Source organism: Tursiops truncatus, chromosome 14 (genome assembly GCF_011762595.2).
Source record: "Tursiops truncatus isolate mTurTru1 chromosome 14, mTurTru1.mat.Y, whole genome shotgun sequence".
NCBI classification, from domain to species: Eukaryota; Metazoa; Chordata; class Mammalia; order Artiodactyla; family Delphinidae; genus Tursiops; species Tursiops truncatus.
The window spans coordinates 59420663-59444390 of record NC_047047.1 but is presented as its reverse complement, the minus strand read 5'-3'; the positions used below and the strand labels follow the sequence as shown (position 1 = coordinate 59444390).

General features: G+C 38.8%; 1 protein-coding gene across 6 annotated transcripts in view; it reads right to left on the bottom strand.

Moving 5' to 3' along the window:
- EIF2AK2 (eukaryotic translation initiation factor 2 alpha kinase 2) overlaps positions 1–23728 on the bottom strand; it is a 40610-nt gene that overhangs the window by 10496 nt on the left and 6386 nt on the right. For 3 of the 6 annotated variants that reach the window (XM_019943087.3, XM_019943089.3, XM_073791673.1), the window contains exons 2-13: positions 22732–22866; positions 22258–22378; positions 20173–20321; positions 18279–18402; positions 17841–17917; positions 17576–17672; positions 16005–16039; positions 14289–14354; positions 12570–12692; positions 9665–9781; positions 8022–8202; positions 4488–4616 (exon numbers count right to left, since the gene is read on the bottom strand). In XM_019943087.3, coding sequence (XP_019798646.1) covers positions 4488–4616; positions 8022–8202; positions 9665–9781; positions 12570–12692; positions 14289–14354; positions 16005–16039; positions 17576–17672; positions 17841–17917; positions 18279–18402; positions 20173–20321; positions 22258–22378; positions 22732–22850 — 1338 coding nt within the window. In that variant the 5' untranslated portion in view covers positions 22851–22866. The remainder of the gene's footprint in view (positions 1–4487; positions 4617–8021; positions 8203–9664; positions 9782–12569; positions 12693–14288; positions 14355–16004; positions 16040–17575; positions 17673–17840; positions 17918–18278; positions 18403–20172; positions 20322–22257; positions 22379–22731; positions 22867–23728) is intronic. The other 3 variants (XM_033838716.2, XM_033838717.2, XM_033838719.2) reach the window with 3 other exon arrangements.

Here is a 23728-nt window from a genome sequence, read left to right as displayed (position 1 = left end):
ACTGCAGGGTTAGATGAGACGAGCAGGTGAAGCAGTTAAAATCGTGCCCAGTAAATCAGCTGTATGCAAATGTTCATAGCAGATTTATTCATAATATTCCACAACTGGAAGCAATCCAAATGTCCATCAACAGAAAAACGGATGAACAAATAGTGGTATATTCATACAACAGAATAGTATTCAACCACAAAAAAGAATAATCTGCTGATATGAGCAACAACTAGAGGTTCTCCAACAGGCATTACTTTGAGTGAAATAATCAAATACAAAAGAGTACATACTATATGATTCCATTCTTATTAAGCTCAAGGACAGGGAAAACTAATCTATGGTAAAAGAAATCAGACCACTGGTTGCCTCTGGGCAGTGGAGAGGAGTGACTGACTGGAAAGGGGTCTAGGGGAATACTCTAGGGTGAGGAAAATGTTCTACATTTTCATAGGCTTGCAGGTTTCACAGGTCTATGCCTTTGTCAAAACTAAAAAAAAAATGTACATTTAAGATCTGTGCATTTTATGGTGTATAAATTATTCCTCAATAAAATGTGACAATATAGGATGCAGGAGATATTTTAGAGAGTGGGAGTTAAAAGGGAGCTGTCAGTCCCCTACTGTCTTCTACCTTCACACTTTGCAAAAAACTTATGTTTTTATGCTGAATGGTCCCCAAAGGAAGAGGTGTGTTCCTTCTTCATTCTAGACTCTCAAACCATCAGATGGCTCACTGTATTTTTTCTTAGATGACAAAATAGTAGGGGTATTTTGAAAGATATATTACCTTTCAGTAAAAAATTATCTTTAAAGGGCATTTATAAAAAAAAAAAAAGATAGGACAAACAACCCCAAAAGATGAAAACAGACAGTAAGCAATCAACCAAAAAAACAAACAAAACAAAACAAAAAAGCCCCACCTACTACAGTAATGAGTCTATATATAAGCCAAACATTCATGAATTGATAGCTGTACAACAATATTCATAGCAGCAATACAGCGATACTCAAAGTAGCTAAAAGGTAGAAGCAACCCTCATATCCATCGATGTGACAGATTAACATAATGTGATATATCCATACAATGGAATATTATTCAGCCTTAAAAAGGAAGGAAATTCTGACATATGCTACAACATAGATGAATCTTGAGGATACTATGCCGAGTGAAATAAGTTAGTCACAAAAGGACCAACACTGTGTGATTCCACTTATAAGAGGTCCTTAGAGTATCCAAATTCATAGAGAAAGTAGAATGGTGGTTGCCTGGGGCTGGGAAAGAGGGGAATGGAGAGCTATTCAATGGGTCCAGAGTTTCAGTTTGGCAAGATGAAAAGTTCTGTGGATGGATGGTGGTAATGGTAGCACAACAGTGTGAATGTACTTAATGCCACAGAACTGCACACTTAAAACTGGTAAAGATGGTAAATTTTATGTTATGTGTATTTTACCACAATTAAAAATAAATATATTTAAAAAATCAGCAGCCTCACTAATAACCAATAACCCATTTTAATAGCAAAACATGATACATATCCAGGGAAAAGCTTTAAAAATATGAACAATATTCATAAAGAAAAAACAAATTTTCATTGAATGTTTTCATTGAAGAATATAAAAGTGGCCTTGAGGTAGAATATATTATTGCTCCCAATTGTGCACTGGCCTCCCAGAGAGAGCATGACACTTCCCCTCCATGTGCTTGTCTTGAGCTGGCCAATTTGCTCTGGGCAATGACTTTCGGTGATGTATGCCACTGAGGAGCAGAATCTTAAAAGCCATCACAAGGTTCTGACACTGCTTTCTGCAGTGAGGACAGAAATACTCAGATAGGGTTCTTCCTTCAGCCTGGGTTCTAGAATGAAGGAATCACGTGGGGCAAAACTGGGCCAAGACTGCAGCCATCACACTACGTGAGCAAGAAATAAACCTTTGGTGTTGTGTATGCCACTGGGAAATCAGTGTCATTTGTTACCATAGCATAGCCTGGCAAAAGCTGACTGAGGAGGATTTGAATAATTGGGAGAAATATACCAATTTCTTGGAGACTTCTTGGAGAAGAAGTCTCAAATATATAAAGATGTCAATTCCCCTCAATTGAATCCTTAAATATAATGCAATTGCTATCAAAACATCAACACCAGTTGTGGAACATGACAAACTGATTCTACAGTTTATTTGGAATAGTATATGTGAACACTAAGAATATTTTTTTCTTCCAGTTTCATTGAGATATAATTGACCTACAGTACTGTATAAGCTTAAGGTAGAACATTTTTTAATTGAAGAATAATGTCCTGATATCTATCAGGACATTATATAATGCTATAATAATTCTATAATGCTAAAATATAAAACATTTTATAATGCTATAATAATTAAACAGGATGATATTAAAGAGGAAGAAGATTAAATAAATCAACTGGGCAGAATAGAGTCCAGAAACAGATCCATAAGTGTGTGGGAATTTCATATATGATAAAATAGCATATTTATATTGTGTTAAATATATATATATATATAATTTACCGTTTTAACCATTTCCATTTGTACAATTTAGTGGCATTAAGTGCCTTCACAATGTTGCATAATCATCACCACTATCTATCTCCAGAAATTTTTTCATCACAAACAGAAAATGTACCTATGAAACAACAACTTCCCATTCCTCTCTCCCCTCAGCCCCTGGTAACCTCTGTTCTACTTTTTGTCTCTACAAATTTTCCTTAAAAGAATATTTTAGATCATTAACTATTTGATATATGGTGATGGGGCAGTTTCATACCCACATGGGGAAAATCAAGTTATACTCCTTCATATATATACAAAAATTAATTCAGCTAAAATATCAATAAAAACACGAAATATTTTTATAATCTTGTGGTAGGAAGGACCTCCAAAATAAAAATGATTAACCCAGAAGCCATAAAGAAAGTATTGAGGGACTTCCCTGGTGGCGCAGTGGTTAAGAACCCGCCTGCCAATGTAGGGGATACAGGTTTGATCCCTGGTCCAGGAAGATTCCCACATGCCGCAGAGCAAGTAAGCCCATGCACCACAACTACTGAGCCTGAGCTCTAGAGCCCGTGAGCCACAACTACAGAGCCCGTGTGTCACAACTACTGAATCCCATGCACCTAGAGCCCATGCTCCGCAATGAGAAGCCACCGCGATGAGAAGCCCGTGCACCGCAACGAAGAGTAGCCCCTGCTCACCGCAACTAGAGAAAGCCCGCGCGCAGCAACGAAGACCCAACGCAGCCAAAAAAAAAAAAAAAAAGATTAAGCTACACCTCATTCATCTCAGTGACCAAAACTGCAGTCTGATAATTCCATAGTCTGACTGAGAGTGTGAGGGAGGAGGCAGCATTCTCATACACATTAGTAGGAGAACATACTAGAGTCACTTATTTTGAATGACAATTTCAAAGCATGTATCAATTTTTTTTGAATTTTTGTATTTTATCTATTTTTTATACAGCAGGTTCTTATTAGTTATCTATTTTATACATATTAGTATATACACATCAATCCCAATCTCCCAGTTCATCCCACCCCTGGCCACTTTCCCCCCTTGGTGTCCATATGTTTGTATGGACATCGGTGTCTCTATTTCTGCCCTACAAACGGGTTCGTCGGTACCATTTTTCCAGGTTCCACATATATGCATTAATAGTATGTATCAACTTTGAACTGCACCTGTCATTCTAGTCAACAATTTCAATTCAAAGAATCTATCATTGATTATCATCGAAATATTTGTTTTTAGACTCAAAGATAAGGAGGAAGACACATAACATGTCTATAAATGTAAAAAGTTGGAAACAATCTAAATAAATGCCCATCAATAAGGCAATAGTTAAATGCGTGCCGGTATATCTATACTTTGGCATACAATACACTTGTTAAAAATATGTGTCAAGGGCTTCCCTGGTGGCGCAGTGGTTGAGAGTCCGCCTGCCAATGCAGGGGACACAGGTTCGTGCCCCAGTCCGGGAAGATCCCACATGCCGCAGAGCGGCTGGGCCCGTGAGCCATGGCCGCTGAGCCTACACGTCCGGAGCCTGTGCTCCGCAACGGGAGAGGCCACAACAGTGAGAGGCCTGCGTACCGCAAAAAAAAAAAAAAAAAAAATGTGTCAAATCTATTTGTACAGCTATGGAAAGATTATGATACACTGTTGAGTAAAAAAAAAAATTAAGTCACAAAATAACATTATAGTATCTTGTAAAATGTATTTATGTATGTTTTTATGTAAAAAGTCTCTGTAAATATGTATTTTTATCTGTATATTTTTTATAACTCAAAGAAAATGATCTAAAAGGATAAACCACAAACTCTAGTGAGAAGAGTAGAAAGGAAGGGTAAGGAGAGCTTTCCATTTTTATTCTATTTACTTCTGTACTGTTTTAATTTTATGAGAGGTGCCTATTATTTTTATAGTTAAAAAAATGAAAGAGATAAAAATATATATCAACAGAAAGGAAGGGGACCTCACCTGTTCTGGGCTCATGTATAGCCTAGTTCCCTGTTTACTTGTCCGCGCTTCATCATTTTTCAGGTATGTTACAAGTCCAAAGTCTCCAATCTTTATTTGGTTCGTACCTACTAAAAATATATTATGTGGCTACAGAAAAAAAATTTTAACTTGTAAGTACCAATTTGACAAGACTTTTATCACACATCCAAATCATATTTAGTAACAGCTATTTTTATATTTACTTATAAGGCATTTACTCTTACATAGGTAAGCCCAAAACAGGAAATTTATTATTATCAGTCTTTAAAATGCTAGCTGAGGAAGTTAAGGACTTTTTGGCTGAGAGCAGAGAAGGCTTGGGGCATAGCTGCCTTCAAATATCTTAAGATAAGTGGAAGGTGGACTCACTCTGCCTGGTCCCAGGGGACAGATCCAGGACTAGAGGATGAAAACAACCACAAGATTTGCCTTAATATATCCTGATATACTAATCGTGTGGTCCAAAGAATGGGAGTTAGAGAGTTCCCCATCCTACGAAGTATTCAAGACAGGGCTGGACGCCCACTTGGTGGAAACATTGCAAATATGAGTCCAGGATTTGATGGGGATTGAAGTAGACACCCTTAAGATCCTTTCTAATTTTGAGATTCTCAGAATGAGTCCATTCCCAATAATGCTGCAGAATATCATATGCAGAATTTCCCCTGGAGCCTTCCTTTACGTCTATTTCTCCAGGCGTCTGACAACTTCTTCACAAACGTAGCCCATCTTTTTTTTTTTTTTTAATATCTTTGAATTGATACAGCCACTATGGAGAACAGTATGCAGGCTCGCCCTCTATCTTTGAAGGCATATCAAGTTAACTGGAAGCTGATGAGTAGCACTGAAATATTATTTTTCCACGTAATTCTTTAAGCAGATTGAAAAAAAAAAAAGGAATGGAAGAACCGAATGACAATTCCACAACTTTGTAGAAGGTATTGACCAATATTCTAAAGACCATGAAAACATGAAGGTTGTTGATGAGGAAATTAATATTTTGCCATTCTTGAGAAAGCTACTTTCAATGCAATGTTGGGCTACCCACACACACACACAGACTCAAGGAGACAACACTTAGGAGAGGGCCTAGTAAAGAAACTGAAAGAGGAGAGACCATAAGCCCAAGCAGGTTGAAAGAGCAGCTTCGAAGAACCAGCGTGAAAAAGCCCATGCAGAAATCAGCAGTTAGATTAGAACAATTAATGGTTAGATTGGAACCTACCGCCAGTAACACGGACGGAAACCTGTAGACTTGTGGCGATGTAGAGAGAAAATGTGCCTCTGCTGTATTCAAGTTACAGTGTAGGAAGATGTTGGGTTTGCAGGTACAACTGCTGGTCCCACACAAGGCTACAGCCTGGCTCTGAGAAATAGGAGGTTGCATTTACGAAACTGTCTAAATATATAAGCTGGATGGGACTGTCTAATAAAAATATTAGATGGCTTGTTTATAGTTCATTAAAAAGAAAAAAACATGATGCCACATTTTGTCTAATCAGTTATGGTATGACTAGGCAAAATGTTGGATGGTAGAACATAAAAAAGGGTGCGAAAAAAAAAGGGTGCCAACTGGGAATTCCCTGGTGGTTCAGTGGTTAGGACTCTGAGCTTCCACTGCAGGGGGCCCAGTTTAGATCCCTCGTCGGGGAACTAAGATCCCACAAGCCGCAAGTTGTGGCCAAAAAAAAAAAAGGAGCAAACTTTATCCAGGAGGTACAGGAATAAGGGCTGAGGCTGACCGAGGGGCCTGAGCCGATTGGGGGACTGAACTCCTCAGGCCCTAAGCCCTCAGTCCACAAACCTCTGTGTCCATCACCAGCATTTTTGGTCTGGTTCTTAAGGTAAATGCTGGTCGACTTTATAGAATAGGGGCTTTATTGGGTAAAGACTGTTCTCTGGCAAAGCCACCAGGAGCAGGTATTTTGCAAAGCATCACAAAATAAGGTGCACACCTTTGTTCATATCTTGTCTCAGATATGAGAAAACAGTAACTGTAGCAGTGAAGCTAGGAAGTTGAAGAAGATGAAAAGAAGGCTCAGTAGTATTAAAGTTTGACCTTTGAGCACCTGCCGACATAGAGCAAACATTCTCTGCAGACACAAGAAAAGATCACTCCCCGACATGGAGCACAAGCAGTGCGGAATACAGGAGGGAACTGGCAGACCAGGTGGTGGGAGAAGGGAGCACCGATCAGAATTTCATTAACTCATCCTGACAAGGGTCTGGGAGGTAACACTCAAACTGCTGAGTAGAGGAAATGACTGTGTAAGTAGGTAATTTATTTGCAAATGATTATATAAATAGATAATTGTGTTTAATTTCTTATTTAACTCTACGATTTATTTCGAAGTGTAGGTATAGCCATTCTAAATGTAACCTTTTGAACAGAGTCATTATATCATTCCAACTTCAAAGAACACCTTCAGATACTGTTAAAAAAAGATACTGGAACGAGGTAGACTCCTACTTGAAGGCATCAGACATCCAGCCCCCGGGCAGACCAAGGATGCAATACCTCTTAAGGGCCATCTTTTTCTACCTAGGCCAAACAACTATGTACATGGTTGCTTATTTTTCTCAAGGAACTTTTTGCTTTGTTTCTCATTCCCGGCTGTTTTAGACAGGTGGGATAAGCAGAGAGTCAAGGTCCACATAGACAAGGTGCTTCCGTCTGATCCAGAGTGACTGGGAAAGGCTCATAAAGGAATTGGTACCAAAGGGGACAGGCAGAGAGTGTCCAATGCAAGAACATGAGCAAAGATTCGGTGACAGGATTCAGCATGGCCAGTCTGTGATAAGCGTCGGCAAATCACAGGGAGTATGGAGGAGAGACTGAAAGCTCTTCTGTCTCTCTTCTTTCACTTTTGAGGAGGAAATGGGAAAACTGCTCAACTAGACCATAAAAGAAGCTAGGAAGCCCGAAGAAAATGAAAATACAAAGATATGCTACATGTTCCAAGGTTTGGGTTACTGCAATTTTCCAATCATGGGGCACAGATGTCTAACCAAATGCCAAGGAAATTCTAGACTCTGGACCTAGTGGCTATGACTGCCCTCAAGAGTAATGACTGAAAGGTTAAGAGACCCATGTTCCCAAAGCCAGTTACCAGAGTCCCTTCTGCCTCTCAGACAAGCCTGAGAAGCAGTAGAGGCAGGGACAGAGCAGCCAGCTGGCTGTGCCAGCCACAATAATTATTTGCACAAGTGTTCAGTATACTAAAGCTCTTAGTGTTTACAACTGGGGTGTGACTCTCAGCCAGGATGACAAATAGAACCAGAAGTGAATGAGCTTCTTCCTGTGGAGCTCAGTGTCTCCATAAGTTTACAGCCCTGGAGACCTTCTGCGTGGTTCTATAGATTGGTATTTGGGGCAAGTGCTAGATCCATTCTAACTTTAGAGGATCAGAGATGTTATTTCCTCATGACTGTCAATCGATTCTGAAACTAAATAAGATAGACTTTTAAATTAACTAATTTATCATTTCCTAACAAAGTACTTTTTCCACTTACCTTAAGGTCTCTATGAATTAACTGTTTTGAATGTATGTAATGCACTCCTTCTGTTATTTGTTCAAAGAATACCAAAGCCAAACGTTTGTCTTGTTCCTTGCCTCTTCTACTGTTAATCCATTGCTTCAATGTCCCTTTATCACAGTATTCCATTTGGATGAAAAGGCACCTAGTCTTTGATCTGGGTATAAAACTCACAGTATGTTAGAAGTAGCAATACACATAAATTTATTAAAAAATACACTTAAAATTCCATTGAAAAAATTGCACCTTCTTAAAAATGCCAAAATATGTCTCTAAACAAACCTAAATATAACAAGTTTGAATCAAAACATTATAACCCAGTCTTTATTTAAATCATAAATTCCCAGGTATCCAAAGCTTTGTTTAGCTAAGTTATAAAGTAGCAGCCTGCCCATTCTTTGTTGCTGAAGGTCCTTGATTATCTTTGCTAATAGATAGGAATAGAAGCATAAATACAATGGAATTGCAGAAAACCAAATTTCATTAATATATACAGTAATTTTGAAACATTTTAATTCACCATTGCTCTACTGAGCATCTATTTTGTGAAAGGCACAGAACAGGCATCTAAAGATAAGAAAGTGAGTTAGACACTATCTTTGCTGTCATGAGGATTATAGTTTAATAGGACAGAGATAAAGGAAAAACAAACCTAAAATAATAGTACGTAGATAAGAATTCTAAGAAAAGTGCCAACAAATTGCTATGAGGTATAGCAGGGAGGACTGATTTTGCTAACCATGGTTTTTTGTTTTGGTTTTGGCTTTTGGGTTTTTTTCTGAACTAAGTTGGCCTCAATACTAATTTAAATTCTTTGAGCATATATTGGCTAGAAAATAGAAAAAGGTAGCCAGGAATTTGCTGAAAGCTGAAGAAGTCTGTATGTTGATGGTACTTCTGAAACCGATGATAAGGTTCTCAATTACATGGTGTGGAGACAGTGATGAACAGGCCCACAGTGGCCTCAGGATTATACTGAAAGGACTGTCTCCAAGAAACAATGGGTGACTTTGCAAGGGAGGCGCCAGCTCTTTAAAACCCTTCAGTCCCTTTGCAGTGGCTTATCTGAGACAAATCGTCAGTAATGCAAGGTTTGAGGGGAGGGAGCCCCCGTCACAGCTCAGGGTCTTGGAATTATTTTCACTGCCCACCACCTGACCGTAAGGGGTATAACTGCATTCAGAAGAGGCCCCTTGACTGCACCCTGCCAACCAGGTGAGAGGGACAGAAGAGGGCTGGCAGTGGAGGAAGGAGGGGAGCCTCCAAATGCAGCATAGACAGCAAGTTCAAACCTTCTTCACAAGACTGCGTTTATGGCCTGGACTGAAGTCAGGGCATGGGAGCAAGCCTGTACCTTAAACAACAGAGTCAGGAAAGCTAAACCTGAGATTTCAAAAACCACGGAGGACAATTAAAAAAAGGTTTTTTAAAGCAAGTCTGGAGCAAGAAAAAGACTATTCATTGTCTCCTTACCTGTAGAATGGAGGCATAACAGTGTCTCAGTGTTTCTGGCTGTGATTATTAAATGTAATAATTAATGGCCTTACCCAGTGGCCCACACATAGTAAATGACTGTTTCCTCTATCCCATCATGACTATGGGAATTTCCTTTTAGTTACCTTGAAGAATTTATGCTTTGCTCAGGATCGTAATCAAGCCCATCCCAACAACTGTGGTAGTGAACGATATTTGCATGATCAAGCATTGCCAAAGCTTTCACTTCACGCTCTACCTTCCTAGTCAAAAGAAACAGGGAACACAAAAGCGTCAGTATCCATCCCTGATAACAACAACAAAACGCCTCGAGCAACAGCAGACAACTACTTATATTCCCTTATTAAACAGTCACCATGGTTTCCACACTGAGTTTTAGAATGCAAGCCAGCAGTGCTCAAAAGGAAAGAGTGAACACACAGAAAAAACACAGCTCTTCTCACTCTCAACATAAGAGAAAAAAACAGTAACTTAATTATTCTAAACATCACAGTTTAAAAGTCATACGTAGTAGTCTGTGAACTGCCAGTGATGGAATTTTTTTTTTCTGGGGGGGAGCTAAAAAAAATCATCCACTATGTTTTATTTAGACGTGTTAAAATCAATTTGGATTTCATAAGCAAACCCCATTTGGGCAGAAGTGGTAGGTAACACAAGCAGCATGAAGAATCTAATTCAGAATTTTCAGTGTGTGGCAAAAGTACACAAAGGGGGTGATCTATGCAGAGAGACTGAAATTTCATTGCACAATGTGGAAGCTTTACAGGGATGTGTAGTCAAGAGCTATGACAATTCTATGCCAAATGGAATAAATAAATTTGTGATTTCAAGGATGAGAAAATAAGCAAACATTTTATAATTTCTTTTTTTAATTTGAAAAGTTCTACATGATGTAAAATTTATAAAAATAAAGAAAAAAATTACTCATATGTCAACGCAATTCTAACATAATCATTTATTATTTTAGATTATTTATTATAGTCTTTCTTCATATACATGTTTACATATTTGTAATTATAGGGTATATTTTTATCCTATTTTTTTCTATATAATGTATTAGCTTTAAAATTTTCCTGATTATTATACAATCTGTATAACCATCATGTATAAAGTTTTTAATGTAAGATTTCAAAAGTATAAAGAAGTAGAGGAAATAGTAGAATGAGCCCCTACCTGGCCATCACTGTTTCATCAGATAAAACAGTTATTAACTCCTGGCCAATCTTGTTTCATTTATACTCTTACCTACTTCCTCATCTTCCCCCTGGATTATTCTAAAGCAACTTCCAGCATCATACTATTTCATGTATAATATTTACAGTACATAACCCTCATTTTTAATGACTGCAAAATAGCCATTGATCAGGGGAGAGAACAAAACATACTTAATCATTTCTTCATTGCTGAATATTTTGTTTGCTCTAATTTCTCACTGCTATAAATGACATTGTGATTGTGATTTTTATCTTCTTGAATAGCTTTTCCCATAATCTGGGTAATATCCTTGGAATAGGTTCCCAGATAGGAAATCCATGGGTCAAAGCATCTAAACATTTTTATGGCTCTAGATTAATATCTCCAAGTGTATTTTTCACCAATTTATGTTTTACCAATTTATGAAGCCACTGGAAATGTCCAAGACATTGCACCCTTATCATAATTAAGTATGACCATTAAAAAAGATGTTAGGGGAGAGAAGGAACAACCGTATTTCATTTCTGTTAAGCAAAACGATGAAGAAGGAAAAAGCCTTGTTTTGATGCCGAGTAGGTATGAAGGTATTTCAACTGCAAGGCTTTCTGTCCATGGGACAGAAAGTAGGTTGGTTTAACTAGATGAAGAACACCTGGGACACCATGCCTGCTTCTCCTTTGCTCATGTCATTTTCCTTCACCCATATCCCTTTTCCATGTCCTTCTCTAGTCCTTGAGGGATCAGTCCGGCCAAGTTACAAATAGTTAACAACTGCCAGAAAACAACAAGCAAGACTGGTGAACATGTGATTTAAGACCTGCTTCCTCTGTGTTTTCCTTCCTGAAGGAGTTCTGCTATCCAGTAATTGGAGTGGGGTGGGGCTTGGGAAGGGCACAGATAATACGTAAGACAAACATGGGACGCACTGGTATATAGTGGGAACACAGCAGACTGGTATTCCAGAGAATGAGCTCTAAATCTCCACTTTGTTACCACAATAGATAGTGTCCAATATGGTCCTCATGAATTCCTTCTCTCCACATACTTGCATCCACTCCTCAGAGTAAGAAGTAGTCTATTTGCCCTCCCCTCGAGCTGCTCTTAGTGACTCTGTTTAACCAATATAATGTGGAACTTCCAAGACTGCTCCCTCCTGGGATGAGTTGCTCTGGGACAGTCCTCAGAACCCAACAACTAAGCTGTGAAAAGCCAAGACCACATAAAGGGGCCATGTGGAGGTGCTCTGGTTAACAAGTGCCAGTGGGACTTGTAGCCACAGCCAGCACCACCGCTAGCCATGTGAGAGAGCCATCTCCGATGTCCAGCCTTGTCAAGCTCCTAACTGCAAATGCATGAAGAATGGCCCAGATGAGCACAATCAACTCACAGGACCACTAGAGATAGTAATAACTAGGTGTTTTTAAGCCACGACATTTTGGAGTGGTGGATTATGCAATAATAGACAACGAACACCCACTAGCTTTTACCTTTGTCAAATCAGTTCATATCTTTGGATCTCAGTCCCCTCATCTGTTAAGATAAGGAGATGAAACTACAAAATCTCGAAGGTCATCTTAAGCTAAATGATTTTATAACTTTAGTTTTCATCAAGACAGCCTCAAAAGGATGATCAGTGGTATATCCATTTTTTAATTGAAGTAACCACGGTAAAGTGAGATCATTTCAGAGTAAGCCAAGCTCCTCATGGTAGAATGACATTTTTAAGGAGGATTAAAAAATAATAATAATACGCTAGTGCAGAAGAGAGATACATAAAAAAGAAGTTGCAGATTCAAAACACCTTCCCATTCAAAAAAATAAAATATTACTACTTACTCGTTATTATATTTAACACATTTAATAACATAAGTCTTCTCATCAATTTTGTGTTTGGCTTTGAAAACTTGGCCAAATCCACCTTCGCCAATTGGTGTTATTTCTGTAAAATCTCTGATAAACCTTGAAAGATGAACGTTACTGTTATTCTGAGGTTCAGGGTTCGCTGCTCCCCACTCCCACCCTCCCACTTTCCCTTAACAGCACTGGTGAAATGGACTGTCTAATAAGCAGGACTCTCCTCTTCTGAATAAGAAGGATCCACTTCACAGAAATTCTTGAATTGCAAAGGATAGGTCTTCCCTCTTCCCATCCCTACATAACAGATCACCCCTGAGAGTCAGTCACCTTCTGGTTAAACAAAAGCCATGGTAAAGAATCTTATCCCAAGTATAAAACTTTAGAAAACAGTGCCACACTGTGTTCCCCGGCTACCACCAAGCTGTTACAAGAGAAATGAGCACATGCTCTGAGCCTGCCTACGTTGGCAACTCCTTGGGTTTCCCCTCTCCCTCATGCCCCACATTCCATCATTAACTCTGCCAATTCTCCTTCTAAAACACATCTGCTGGTGTCTGCCCACCTTTTCCCTTCAGTCCAAACTTCCATCAGACTCCCGCAGAACTTTGTTCACTGGACACTCCACTTCCCCTCCTTCCTCCGCTCCAATCCGTGATCCACAAAGCAACCAGTGTGATAAACACTAAGTCTGATCACATCTGTTTATTGCCTAGATCCTCCCATAGCCTGCCCGTGCATTCAGCAAAGCCCAGAAAGTCCTTGCATGGGCTACAAGGGGCCACCTGTTTGGCCCTGCCTCCCTCTCCAGCTGGTCTCATGGCCCCGGGCCCTTGCTCACTGCCCTCCCAGCACACGGCCTTGTCTCCGCTCCTCCGACGTTCACATCACCTTTCCCACCTTCACCTTCCCACATGCTCTTCTGCAGAAGCTCAGGGCCTCCCCACAAATGTGACCCCAGAGAAAGCTTTGCCTCGCCCCTCACTCTACATCCAAGGGTTCTGCTTTCATTTCTAACCATGTCATGGCTTTTCCTTCAGACCTCTGACCACGGTTTGTAATTACAGACTTTTTCATGTAATCATCATCCCCTCAAAACTCCAGGAGGGCAGGAGCTGTTTCTATTTGTTCCTGCTATAAATCCAATGTCCAGCACAGTGCCAGGTATATACTAGGTACTTATTAAATATTTGGTGATTCTTTATTATTTTTTAAGCTCATATTCAATGTCCCCCTGTTGCAAATAGGCCTCCTTTGTTTTAGATACTTTATTTAAGCCCAAACACATGATCTACCACAAAAGCAACCCCTTTTCAAAGTGAAATCTGCTATGGAGCTGGAAAATGGAATACAGATCCAAGTGGATCTACTCTGATTCCTGCAGGAGTACTTTTGTTGAAAAAAAAAATCACTGGTTTATAGAAACATTTGCTTTCAATATTAAAACCTTCCATAGATGTCAGAGAAATCCACCTGAGTATCACACAGATCTACACTTACCACATTCCATTTGGATACATCTAAATTGTGTTCCTCCAAGAGACAATGATCCTTTGTGGGCCTGATTGTGCTAAAACAATTAAACAGTTCAGGTAGAAATATAATTTAACCTGCCTGATGTTCAACAGTCCCTTAAGAAACTTTTGTCAGAGGAGCAAATGTATCCTTAAACAAATTCTTTTTCACAGTTTTCCCTCTTACCTGGAGTCCACAGTATACATGCTTTCTTCCGTCTTCACAGGAGAGTCAAATCTAGGTGCCAAAGATCTAGAAGTTAAGAGAAGCCCGTAAACTCAAAACTGAAATCAATGTAACTTGTTTATGTTAGTAGGTTTCATGTCGCACTAGGCTTTTTATATATATATATATATATATATATATTTTTTTTTTTTTTTTTTTTTTTTGCAGTACGCGGGCCTCTCACTGTTGTGGCCTCTCCCGTTGCGGAGCACAGGCTCCGGACGCGCAGGCTCAGCGGCCATGGCTCACGCGCCCAGCCGCTCTGTGGCATGTGGGATCCTCCCGGACCGGGGCACGAACCTGTGTCCCCTGCATTGGCAGGCGGACTCTCAACCACTGCGCCACCAAGGAAGCCCCGGCTTTTTATATTTTGAGTCAACTATTAGAATAATGAGGTAGCAAATACTAACCTTTTTCTTTAGAAACAATATGGTTCTCTGTCCTCTATTTTTCACTCCTTTCTTGGTTCCTCTTTTGGCCTTAACACATTCATTGTCAGCATGCCGCTGGCCTCTCTTTTTCTCCCTCTAGACTCAAAACCTCAGGAAATATATCTCTTTGGACTCTCATCCTGGTTGTGTTTCCTTTGACCTTTATTCCTTGCTGGTGGTAAGCCTCCTACAACTGGAAGTTCAAATACCACCTAAAACTAAACAAATACAAACTGCTATCTCTCCCCTAAGCCGTCAAGTCTTCAACTCCCTTAACAGCATCAGTGCCATGACTCTTGTCAGCATCTCATCCACAAGGAACAATCTTTGTATCTTTTTTCCTTTGCATCTTCTTCAACCAGTTCTGTAACTCAGTTCCCTCAAGTCATGTCTACTCTTCCTTTACAGTCTGTCTCACAAACGCTCCTCCTTCCTCCTCCCTGACACTAGAACCACGACTGACAGCCTGATCATCTCACACACAGACCTCTCCCATCTTCATTCAAATACCCGCATCAGGCATCATCTCTCTGCAAACATCGCCTACTGTTTGGAATGTACTGGTGCCTTATAATGGCTCCTGCTGCCATCTCACTCTCACTGCTGACTATACTGACGTCCTTGCTTTTCTTTTCAGTTCAAGAAACCAAGTCACCGTAATTTACATAACATTTGGTCTTTTTTTTTCTTCCCCAAGTTATGATACCATTTCTACTCTACCTGCTTATCTGCAAAATAATGCACTTCTCTATTGTGTGTGTGTGCGTGCGTGTGTGTGTGTGTGTGCGTGCGTGTTTTGGCCGTGCCACACACCTGTGGGATCTTAGTTCCCCCACCAGGGATTGAACCTAGGCTCCCGTAGTGAAAGCACAGAGTCTTAACCACTGGACCGCCAGGGAATTCCCATTATGCACTTCTCGTGAAAACATCTCTGCAAACCCATTTCCTGTGTCAGCCTCGTCCAAAATAATGCCCTTAATCAATTACTCGACCAATAGCCCCATAGGCCTTTATGTCTACAGTGTAGTGTGTGTGTATGTTCAAAGAGTTCTCCATGTATTTAAAAGTATTGTTTGTAGATTTCAAGATTTCAGTGAGCCTTAATTATTCTTTCTACTCTGAAACTCCACTCAAATAAGGGCATATAGTACCCTACAAATACTGAAGACTTAATAAATAAGGCTAATAAACTAAGTCTGAAATAAAACTACATTTCAAAACATGTTCAATGCATAATGATACTCACCTCTTCACCTTTCTGGGATTATTTCTGGAACTGTTCTATAATAAAAAAATGGAGAATATCAATAGTTTCGGATGATTAAATTAAGTATCTTGCTTTTTCTTGCCATCCTTTCTCCTGTATATCTAGATGGTTCTTTGATCACACTTCTTTGTCCTTAGATTAACAACCTCATCAATTTGTATGCTCTCACTAAGCCCTGCTTTCACTGCACTTGGCTATATCAAAGTTCTCACCGATTTTAGCAACCAGACAGATATGGCAGGAAGGTCAAAAAAGACAAATTGTAGGGCATGTTCTGCAGAAGCACTGATTTTCCAGGTATAGAATATGGCGTCCTAGGTGATCCTCTGGCCAGCACATCTTAGCAAGAAGGTGTGCATCACAATCACTCACACTGCTAGTAAAGACACAAGTGTGGCCCAGAGATCTAGTTTAAAATATTGTCATTTTTAGGACAAATTAATAATTTAATTTTAACATTTAGCCAAAAAAGGAGTCTTTGATATATCTCTCAAAAATTAATATCATATAGCTCTTCTTCGCTCATATTCACTTTCATTCTGTTAGGTTTTGTGGTTTTTTACCAATTTTAATATGCTGACACAGACTGCGAACACCAGACTAAGATTTCTTGAGCTCATATCACCTGCCAGCCTCAGTTTTGCACAGTGACTACATTATGATAAATTCAGACATTCTGTTCATGGACAATATTGTTTCCAGTATCTTCTATTACAAACAATTTTGCAAAGAACATGCTTATACATGTTTCTATATGCACACATACCCATGTTTCTCTAGAAGATGTACCTAGGAACAGAACTGTTTGGTGGTACAGCTGGCACACCCTCAAGTCTACCACATGTTGCCAAATTGCTCTCTAAGAGGGCTGTACCAATTTATACATCCACCAGCAGCATATAATGGTTATAACAGCAACAGAGCTGTGCTAACACTTAGTATAACCAGACTCAAATGGATGGGTTTAAAATGGTATCTAACTGTTGTTTTGATTTGCATTTTCCTGATTATTATGAAGTAAAGCATCTTTTCATACTTTGTCTGTTGCCCATTTGGGTATTGCTTCTCTGAACTGTCTGTTCAGCTCTTTCGTACATTTTTTTACTGAGTTGCTTATCTTTTTCTTATTGATTTGCTTGTAGTTCTTTATAAATAGGATAACTTTGATAAACACTAATCATCACCACAAAAACTATCTGATTTTTAAGTTTAGTTCTAGTTTTTTAAAACAGAAGCAGAATTCTATTCATAAAACTTTTAAGTACTATCCAATTGATAGAAAAGTTGAAGCCAGATCATAGAAAATATATGAAAATACAAAGGTAAGTAGGAGGAGAAAGATGGGAGTGAAGAATAGAAGAATTTTGCATGTAAAGAATGGGAGTTAATAAAGAAAGGAGAGAGTGAAAAGGCTGCAAAATATTTTGATTTAGTAAGAACACATGAGAAAAAAATAGAAAAATTATGGTTGGGCACTGGAGGTCATTTTTAAATGGAGAAACACAAAGGAAAATAAGATTAACTAGGAAGCACAGAGATTAATACTATACCTCTGGAGATTGGAAAGACTTGTCTAACGCGTCACTGTTATCATTGCTTTCCGCTTCACTTGTTGAGAAGTCATTTTCAGATGGTGATTCAGAAGCACTAGAAGAAAAGGGGACAACTATTAGTTTATGAGTTTTGCCTATTTTTTGTTGATCAGTAATTGCTTTTTCTAACTTCTCCTTAAACATTAAACATTTTCATAAATATTTGCTCTTTCAAGCTACAATTTGAATCTGCTAAATAACACAACCGTTTCTCCACACTTACGATGTGTTTGTCGCTGAAGAGTTGCTTTGGACATCACCACACACAGTATTGAAACAACCAGAGGATGCGTCAGCTTTCTGAAAGATTTAAGTGCAACTAAATTACCTCTCCATAGTGACTCAGTCTCTGGGAACCAACTACCACATTTATTTCCCCACATTTACCAAACTCACAGCCATAAAGAATTATGGGGTTAATACATTTTTTATGGATGTTTGATCTGGATTTAAAAAAAACAACCCTGAGTTGTCAACAGAACCGTGATCCCTCTGGGGCCTCGTGGTCCCATGGTTCATGGCTCATTTTGGGGACACAGAATGGAGGAATCCTTTTGCTATGTGATTGGCTGTCTTGGCATCATCTAAACATCATCTAACCTCAAATCAACTTCAGAAAGAATTTTGAAATATAAAAATTAAATCCAAAGGCAGTACATACCATTAAATTTTCTGACTGTATCTTTTCATAAGCCAGTTTAGCAGCCAATTGTTTCGCCTCCTGTTTAGTGGAACCTATACCAATACCATATTCATTCTGTCCAATTTTGCATTTATAATGAAATCTAGGAGAAATGATAAACAGTATTAACCCAAATACCAAAAAACAGTAAATCTAACTCATGATTCAGAAAAAAAAACACACATTAACAAAGGCATAATATAACACTAATTTAATAGGTGGCTTCATAGTTCATTTCTTCTTTAATTTAAACCTTCAATGAGATGGCTGACCAGTTTGCCAGAATAACCAGGATTGGCTAACATCTCAGCTTGCATTTTCCAGGCAACTGCTCTTTGTTGCTTCATTGAAAGATCTGGCATTAAGGTACCAAGTGGTGATTTTTTAAAATTCCCCAAAAGTCAAAAGACATGGAGGCAGAGAAGGAAGACAGATCCAATGAATTTTTCAGAGATGTTCAACTGGAAAGAAAAAGCCAGTAGAGGAAGTGGGGCTTCTACAGGAGAAATAATAAGGTTAGAGTGTTTTTGTAAGAGATGGGCAAAGCATCCCTAACTTCAGCTCTAACTTTAGTCTTTTCTGCCCCCTGCTCATGTGCACAAACACCTAAGAAAATCCTCACAGTGCAAAAGCCCCATGCTGAAGTCACCCCCTCCTCATATGAGCTGTAAGGATGCCTGTGGTTAGGCAAGGATCCTTGGACAATTATATAAGAACTTATCGTGGAGTTACCATGCAGTGCTACAGAATTATTCCAGTATGATTTGTCACAGAGGGAAACACACCCTACCAGGGTGAGTCTTCCCCGCTAGGCTCTGAAGGGAAAGTTAGGGAGCTGGGCTGAGTGACTGGATCATTTCTAGGGCTCCTATTTTTCTCCAGCACTCCCTAAATAGAATTCTCTCTTTCAGCGATCGAACGTTAAAGCCCTGAATTCAAAGAAACCAAACAGGTGAGCTACGGGAAAATAAAATAGCCTCTTAATTTATTGAGATTGACTCACAGAATTCACTTTTGAATATTTCACTCCAATGAATCCTATCACATTTTTCTCTTCCTAGTTCTGGCCTAAAATCCATCAGGGTGAAAAGTAAAGCATCCATAGCTGAGTCAATTCCGAGGACAGTATCCTATAGTGGTTGTTTGGACTATTTGCCATTTAGATATTTTTTCCTTCTCCCTCATTTAACTGGTTGGTTGTAGCTGAGAAACAATCTCCCTCATGCTCATTTGCTTTCTGCTTTTCCCAGTTCAAATCGATTCTTCTTCCTCACATCCAAAGTCTTAGCTCACTGGTGACATTCTCAATATCTCTGACTGACGCTCTCATCTGTCCCCCTCATCACATCCCTCAAATCCTGGTCTCCGCACAGTCCAGGGTGAAAGCCCATTCCTTCTAATACATGGTATTTGTTTAGAGAGTGACATCAGTTAATCAAATCTGAAGGGCAAACACCTGGACAAACAGCTCTACTCTGACAAGGGTGGAAAGAGAGTCATTCCACACGTGTGGCAGAGATGTTTTCACACAGTGACTGCCACTGTGACCTCAGGGATGGGAAGATTTTCACAACCCTGCAGCAGGGGCACCCCACCCACTCTTAGGCTTCCTACAGACTAAACCATCCAGATATACCTCAGAAATAAAGGATTCCTCAGATTTGATCAATTATGGGATATGGGTCCCAAGTCTTCACCAATTAAGCATTTCAATATTTTAATTACAAAGATGTCCCATTGCTTGTAAGTCATATAAAACCTTTCCTGCAGAACATACCAAAAAGGACAGATATTTCCAGAAAATGAGACATGAAAATAAGCCTGTTCTGTTGCTTAGATACAATGAAACAGAAGGAAAAGCACGACATCTCACTTATCGGGCCCACTGTCCCTCGATTCACATTCTTCATAAATTACAGATAGGTTTTTCTTCTGGGCAATCGTATTAACACGGCCTATGTAATTCTCAATGGGTGGTACTTCTGAAGGATCTCCTGTCTGCAGTGATGAAGGACTAGCGGCCTAAAAGAAAGAAATGTTTTGTTTAATATAGATGATAACCAAAATTTATTTTGTCTAATAAAATTACTATTTTTTGCCTAATAAAATTACTAAATGAATAATTTGAAACACCACTTCGAGTTTATGGATTTCCCTACTATAATACTTTAATAAAAGTATAAGTATATGTCTTCCTCTGCCAGAAAAAACCCACAAGGATAAATTTTAACAGGAGAAAAGAAATCAGCCATTTCCCTTTTATAGTTTCATAAAGAAAAACAAAATAGTCAATTTTCTTGTTTATCCGGTAAAACTCTATAACATTTTCTGGTTTGCTGTGCCCTTTGTAAATCTCAAAGAACAAGACAACAAATATCAAAGTAAAGCTATATCCTGGATCACAACTTCATAGGAAACATGAACATAATAGCATTACTCCTTCCATTGTTATCTGTCCCTTTTAAAATTCTTAATCTGACAAAATCTTGTCCAAAGTTTTTCTACTTTGTTAACTTTGTCAAAGAACTTTTGATTCTACTTATCTTCTTTATTATTTCTTTGGTTTTTTTCACATTAATTTCTGCCCTTATTGTTATCACTGTCTTTCTTCTGCTTTTTTGTGGGGAAAGGTATTCTACTGTTCCTTTTCTAACTTCTTTTTTTTTTTTTTTTTTGGCGGTACGCTGGCCTCTCACTGTCGTGGCCTCTCCCGTTGCAGAGCACAGGCTCCGGACGGGCAGGCTCAGCGGCCATGGCTCACGGGCCCAGCCGCTTTGCGGCATGTGGGATCTTCCCGGACCGGGGCACAAACCCGTGTCCCCTGCATCGGCAGGCGGACTCTCAACCACTGCGCCACCAGGGAAGCCCCCTTTTCTAACTTCTTGACTTGGTTTTCTGGCTCTTTAACAATTTATAAGTTTGTGGGTTTTGCCTGATTTACTTTTCTCAATTTTGATTAGAAGGGTGACATCTTTAACTTAGATTTTTTTTTTTAATTAAAGAAAAAAAATTTTTTTTTCTTTTCTTTTTGGCTGCAGCGCATGGCATGAGGGATGTTAGTTCTCAGGCCAGGGATTGAGCCTGTGCCCCCTGCTGTGGAAGCACGGAGCCTTAACCACTGGACCGCCAGGGAAGTCCCTTCAAGTAAGATTTTTCAAGAAAATATCTTGAATACTAAAATTTTTCAAGATTTTCAAAATCTGAGAATGATCCACTTTTGTCCCACATGTAAAATGACTTCTTGTCTCATTTTACAGCTGCTGCTCCAATGTCTCCTAGTTTTTAATGGTGCTGTGAACAGCATGATATTTTTTTTTCATTTTTACATTTTATATAATTTTTTCTGCCTAGATGCTCATAGGTTTCTTTCTTGACCCCTGGAGCTCAGTACTTTCACAAGGGCTGATGTTGTTCTTGGTGGTTCTGTATTTTTCTGTATCTGTTTAGTTGCTGAGTTGTTTTAATCTGAAGCCAGGTCTTTCTTTATTTCAGAAATGCTTTCTACTGAAGTCTCTTCAGATAGCTTTTTCTGTACTAGTTACTCTGTTCTAATCTTCAGGGATACCAATTATACATATGTTGGTTCTTCATCATCTGCCCTCCATATAGATCATTCTCCTCATGGTCACTTCTATCTCTGTCCTTTTTCACTGCATTCCCTCAATTAGGTGGAGGAGCTCCTTCCAGAACCTGTTAGCTCATTTCTCACTGTTTCCTTAGAGTATGTCACTGCTGCTGGCACTCTAAATAGTATTGTCCCATTTTTCCCACTCTTCCATAGGTGTACCTCTCATTCAGGGTTCTACAGAAATGGGGCCAGGAAAAAGACTGAACGAAACTTTGAAAGCAAAAGAAGTTGTAAATTTCTTTATTCTGCATATAAGTATTTTCTCACAGAGAAAAATACCATAGATATTTCTGAGTTCCCTTTCACTAGGAAAAAAAGGTAATTACTCACCTTCTGTTCTTTACTAATTATTTCAAAAGCTAATTTGGCTGCAGCATTTTTGGCTTCCTTCTTTGATCTACCTTCAGCCTTTGGAAATTCTCTGCCATCTATTGTAACTTGATAGGTAAACCTAATTTCAAAGAAAAATTCACAAAATATCATAAAATTCATGCATTATCTAACAACAAGTGTTCTGATCACCACTGCTTCCTATGACTACCTTCGAAAATTTTAACCTATGTTCCACATAAAATTCAAGCAGTCACCCCCAAACAGCAAAATAGTATATCATCTTGAAGCATGGAAAGGCTTAAACCCTCTTTTTTCTCTGGAGTCCTCTGAAGTTACCACTTTACATCAAGAAGACAGTACTCTCTGGCAACTTTGCTCTCAAGCTAAAGAATTGACTTCAAAATTGTGCCAGAGCTGCCATTCTCCCAGTTCATATTTTCTAGGGATATACCCTTTTTTATAGCAACTTACCTTAAGTTATGTGGAGGTCCTGTCTTAGATAGTTCACAATACTTAAGTACTGCAGTGTTCCTTTGTTGGTACTTATTAAGTTCTTCTATATAGAAACATGGTGAACGACCACTGGCCATTTTTTCCTACAGTAATCTACAATAAGAGAGATGTTTGAAAGAGGTGATACACTCAGAACATACTTAATATAATTATCCCAGTCTAGTTTAAGAGACAAAACAGGATAAGATGACTCTCCTTTATACAACTCATCTCAGTCCCACATAAACCCAGAGAAAACTTATTACAAAATCTTTCTTTCTCTCTCAAGGACTACACAATCAAGCTAATTTCTCCACGATTTTCTACTTTCAAAACTCAACTGGCCAAAAAAAGGCTGGAGGTCCTTCTCTGTAACTTTTCTTTCTGCTTCCACTGAGTGTCAAGTGCAAGTCTGTCCACCTGCTTGAGAAGTTAAAAGCCTGCAAGAGTAGAATTATAATTATTTATGTTGAGAAGAAAAAGGTTGAGAGTATATATAAAGTTTATGAAATCATGAAGGATTTAGCTGTATGGACATTGATCCTCCTATGAAATCCCCAAAAATCCCCCCTTTGAAATTGTCAGAAGTCAGTTTTAGGACAATTTACTTGGCAGGCAAATCATGCCCCTGTTTATGGTTCTCACTGGAGCAAGACAGTAGCAATGATTTAAATTACAAACAAAATCTAAAAAATATAGAATCTAAATATAAGAGCCAAAGCTATAAAACTTTAGAAGGAAACATAAGGGTGAATCTTCACAACCTTAGATTTGGCAATGGAATCTGAGATATGACAGCAAAAGCACAGCAACAAAAGAATACATAGATAAATTGGGCCTCATCAAAATTAAAAATGTTTATATATCAGAGGACACTATGAAGAAAATGAAAAGACAATCTACAGAAAGGAATTTTTATAAATAATATATTTGATAAAGACCTAGGATCCAGAATATATAAAGAACTTTTACAGCT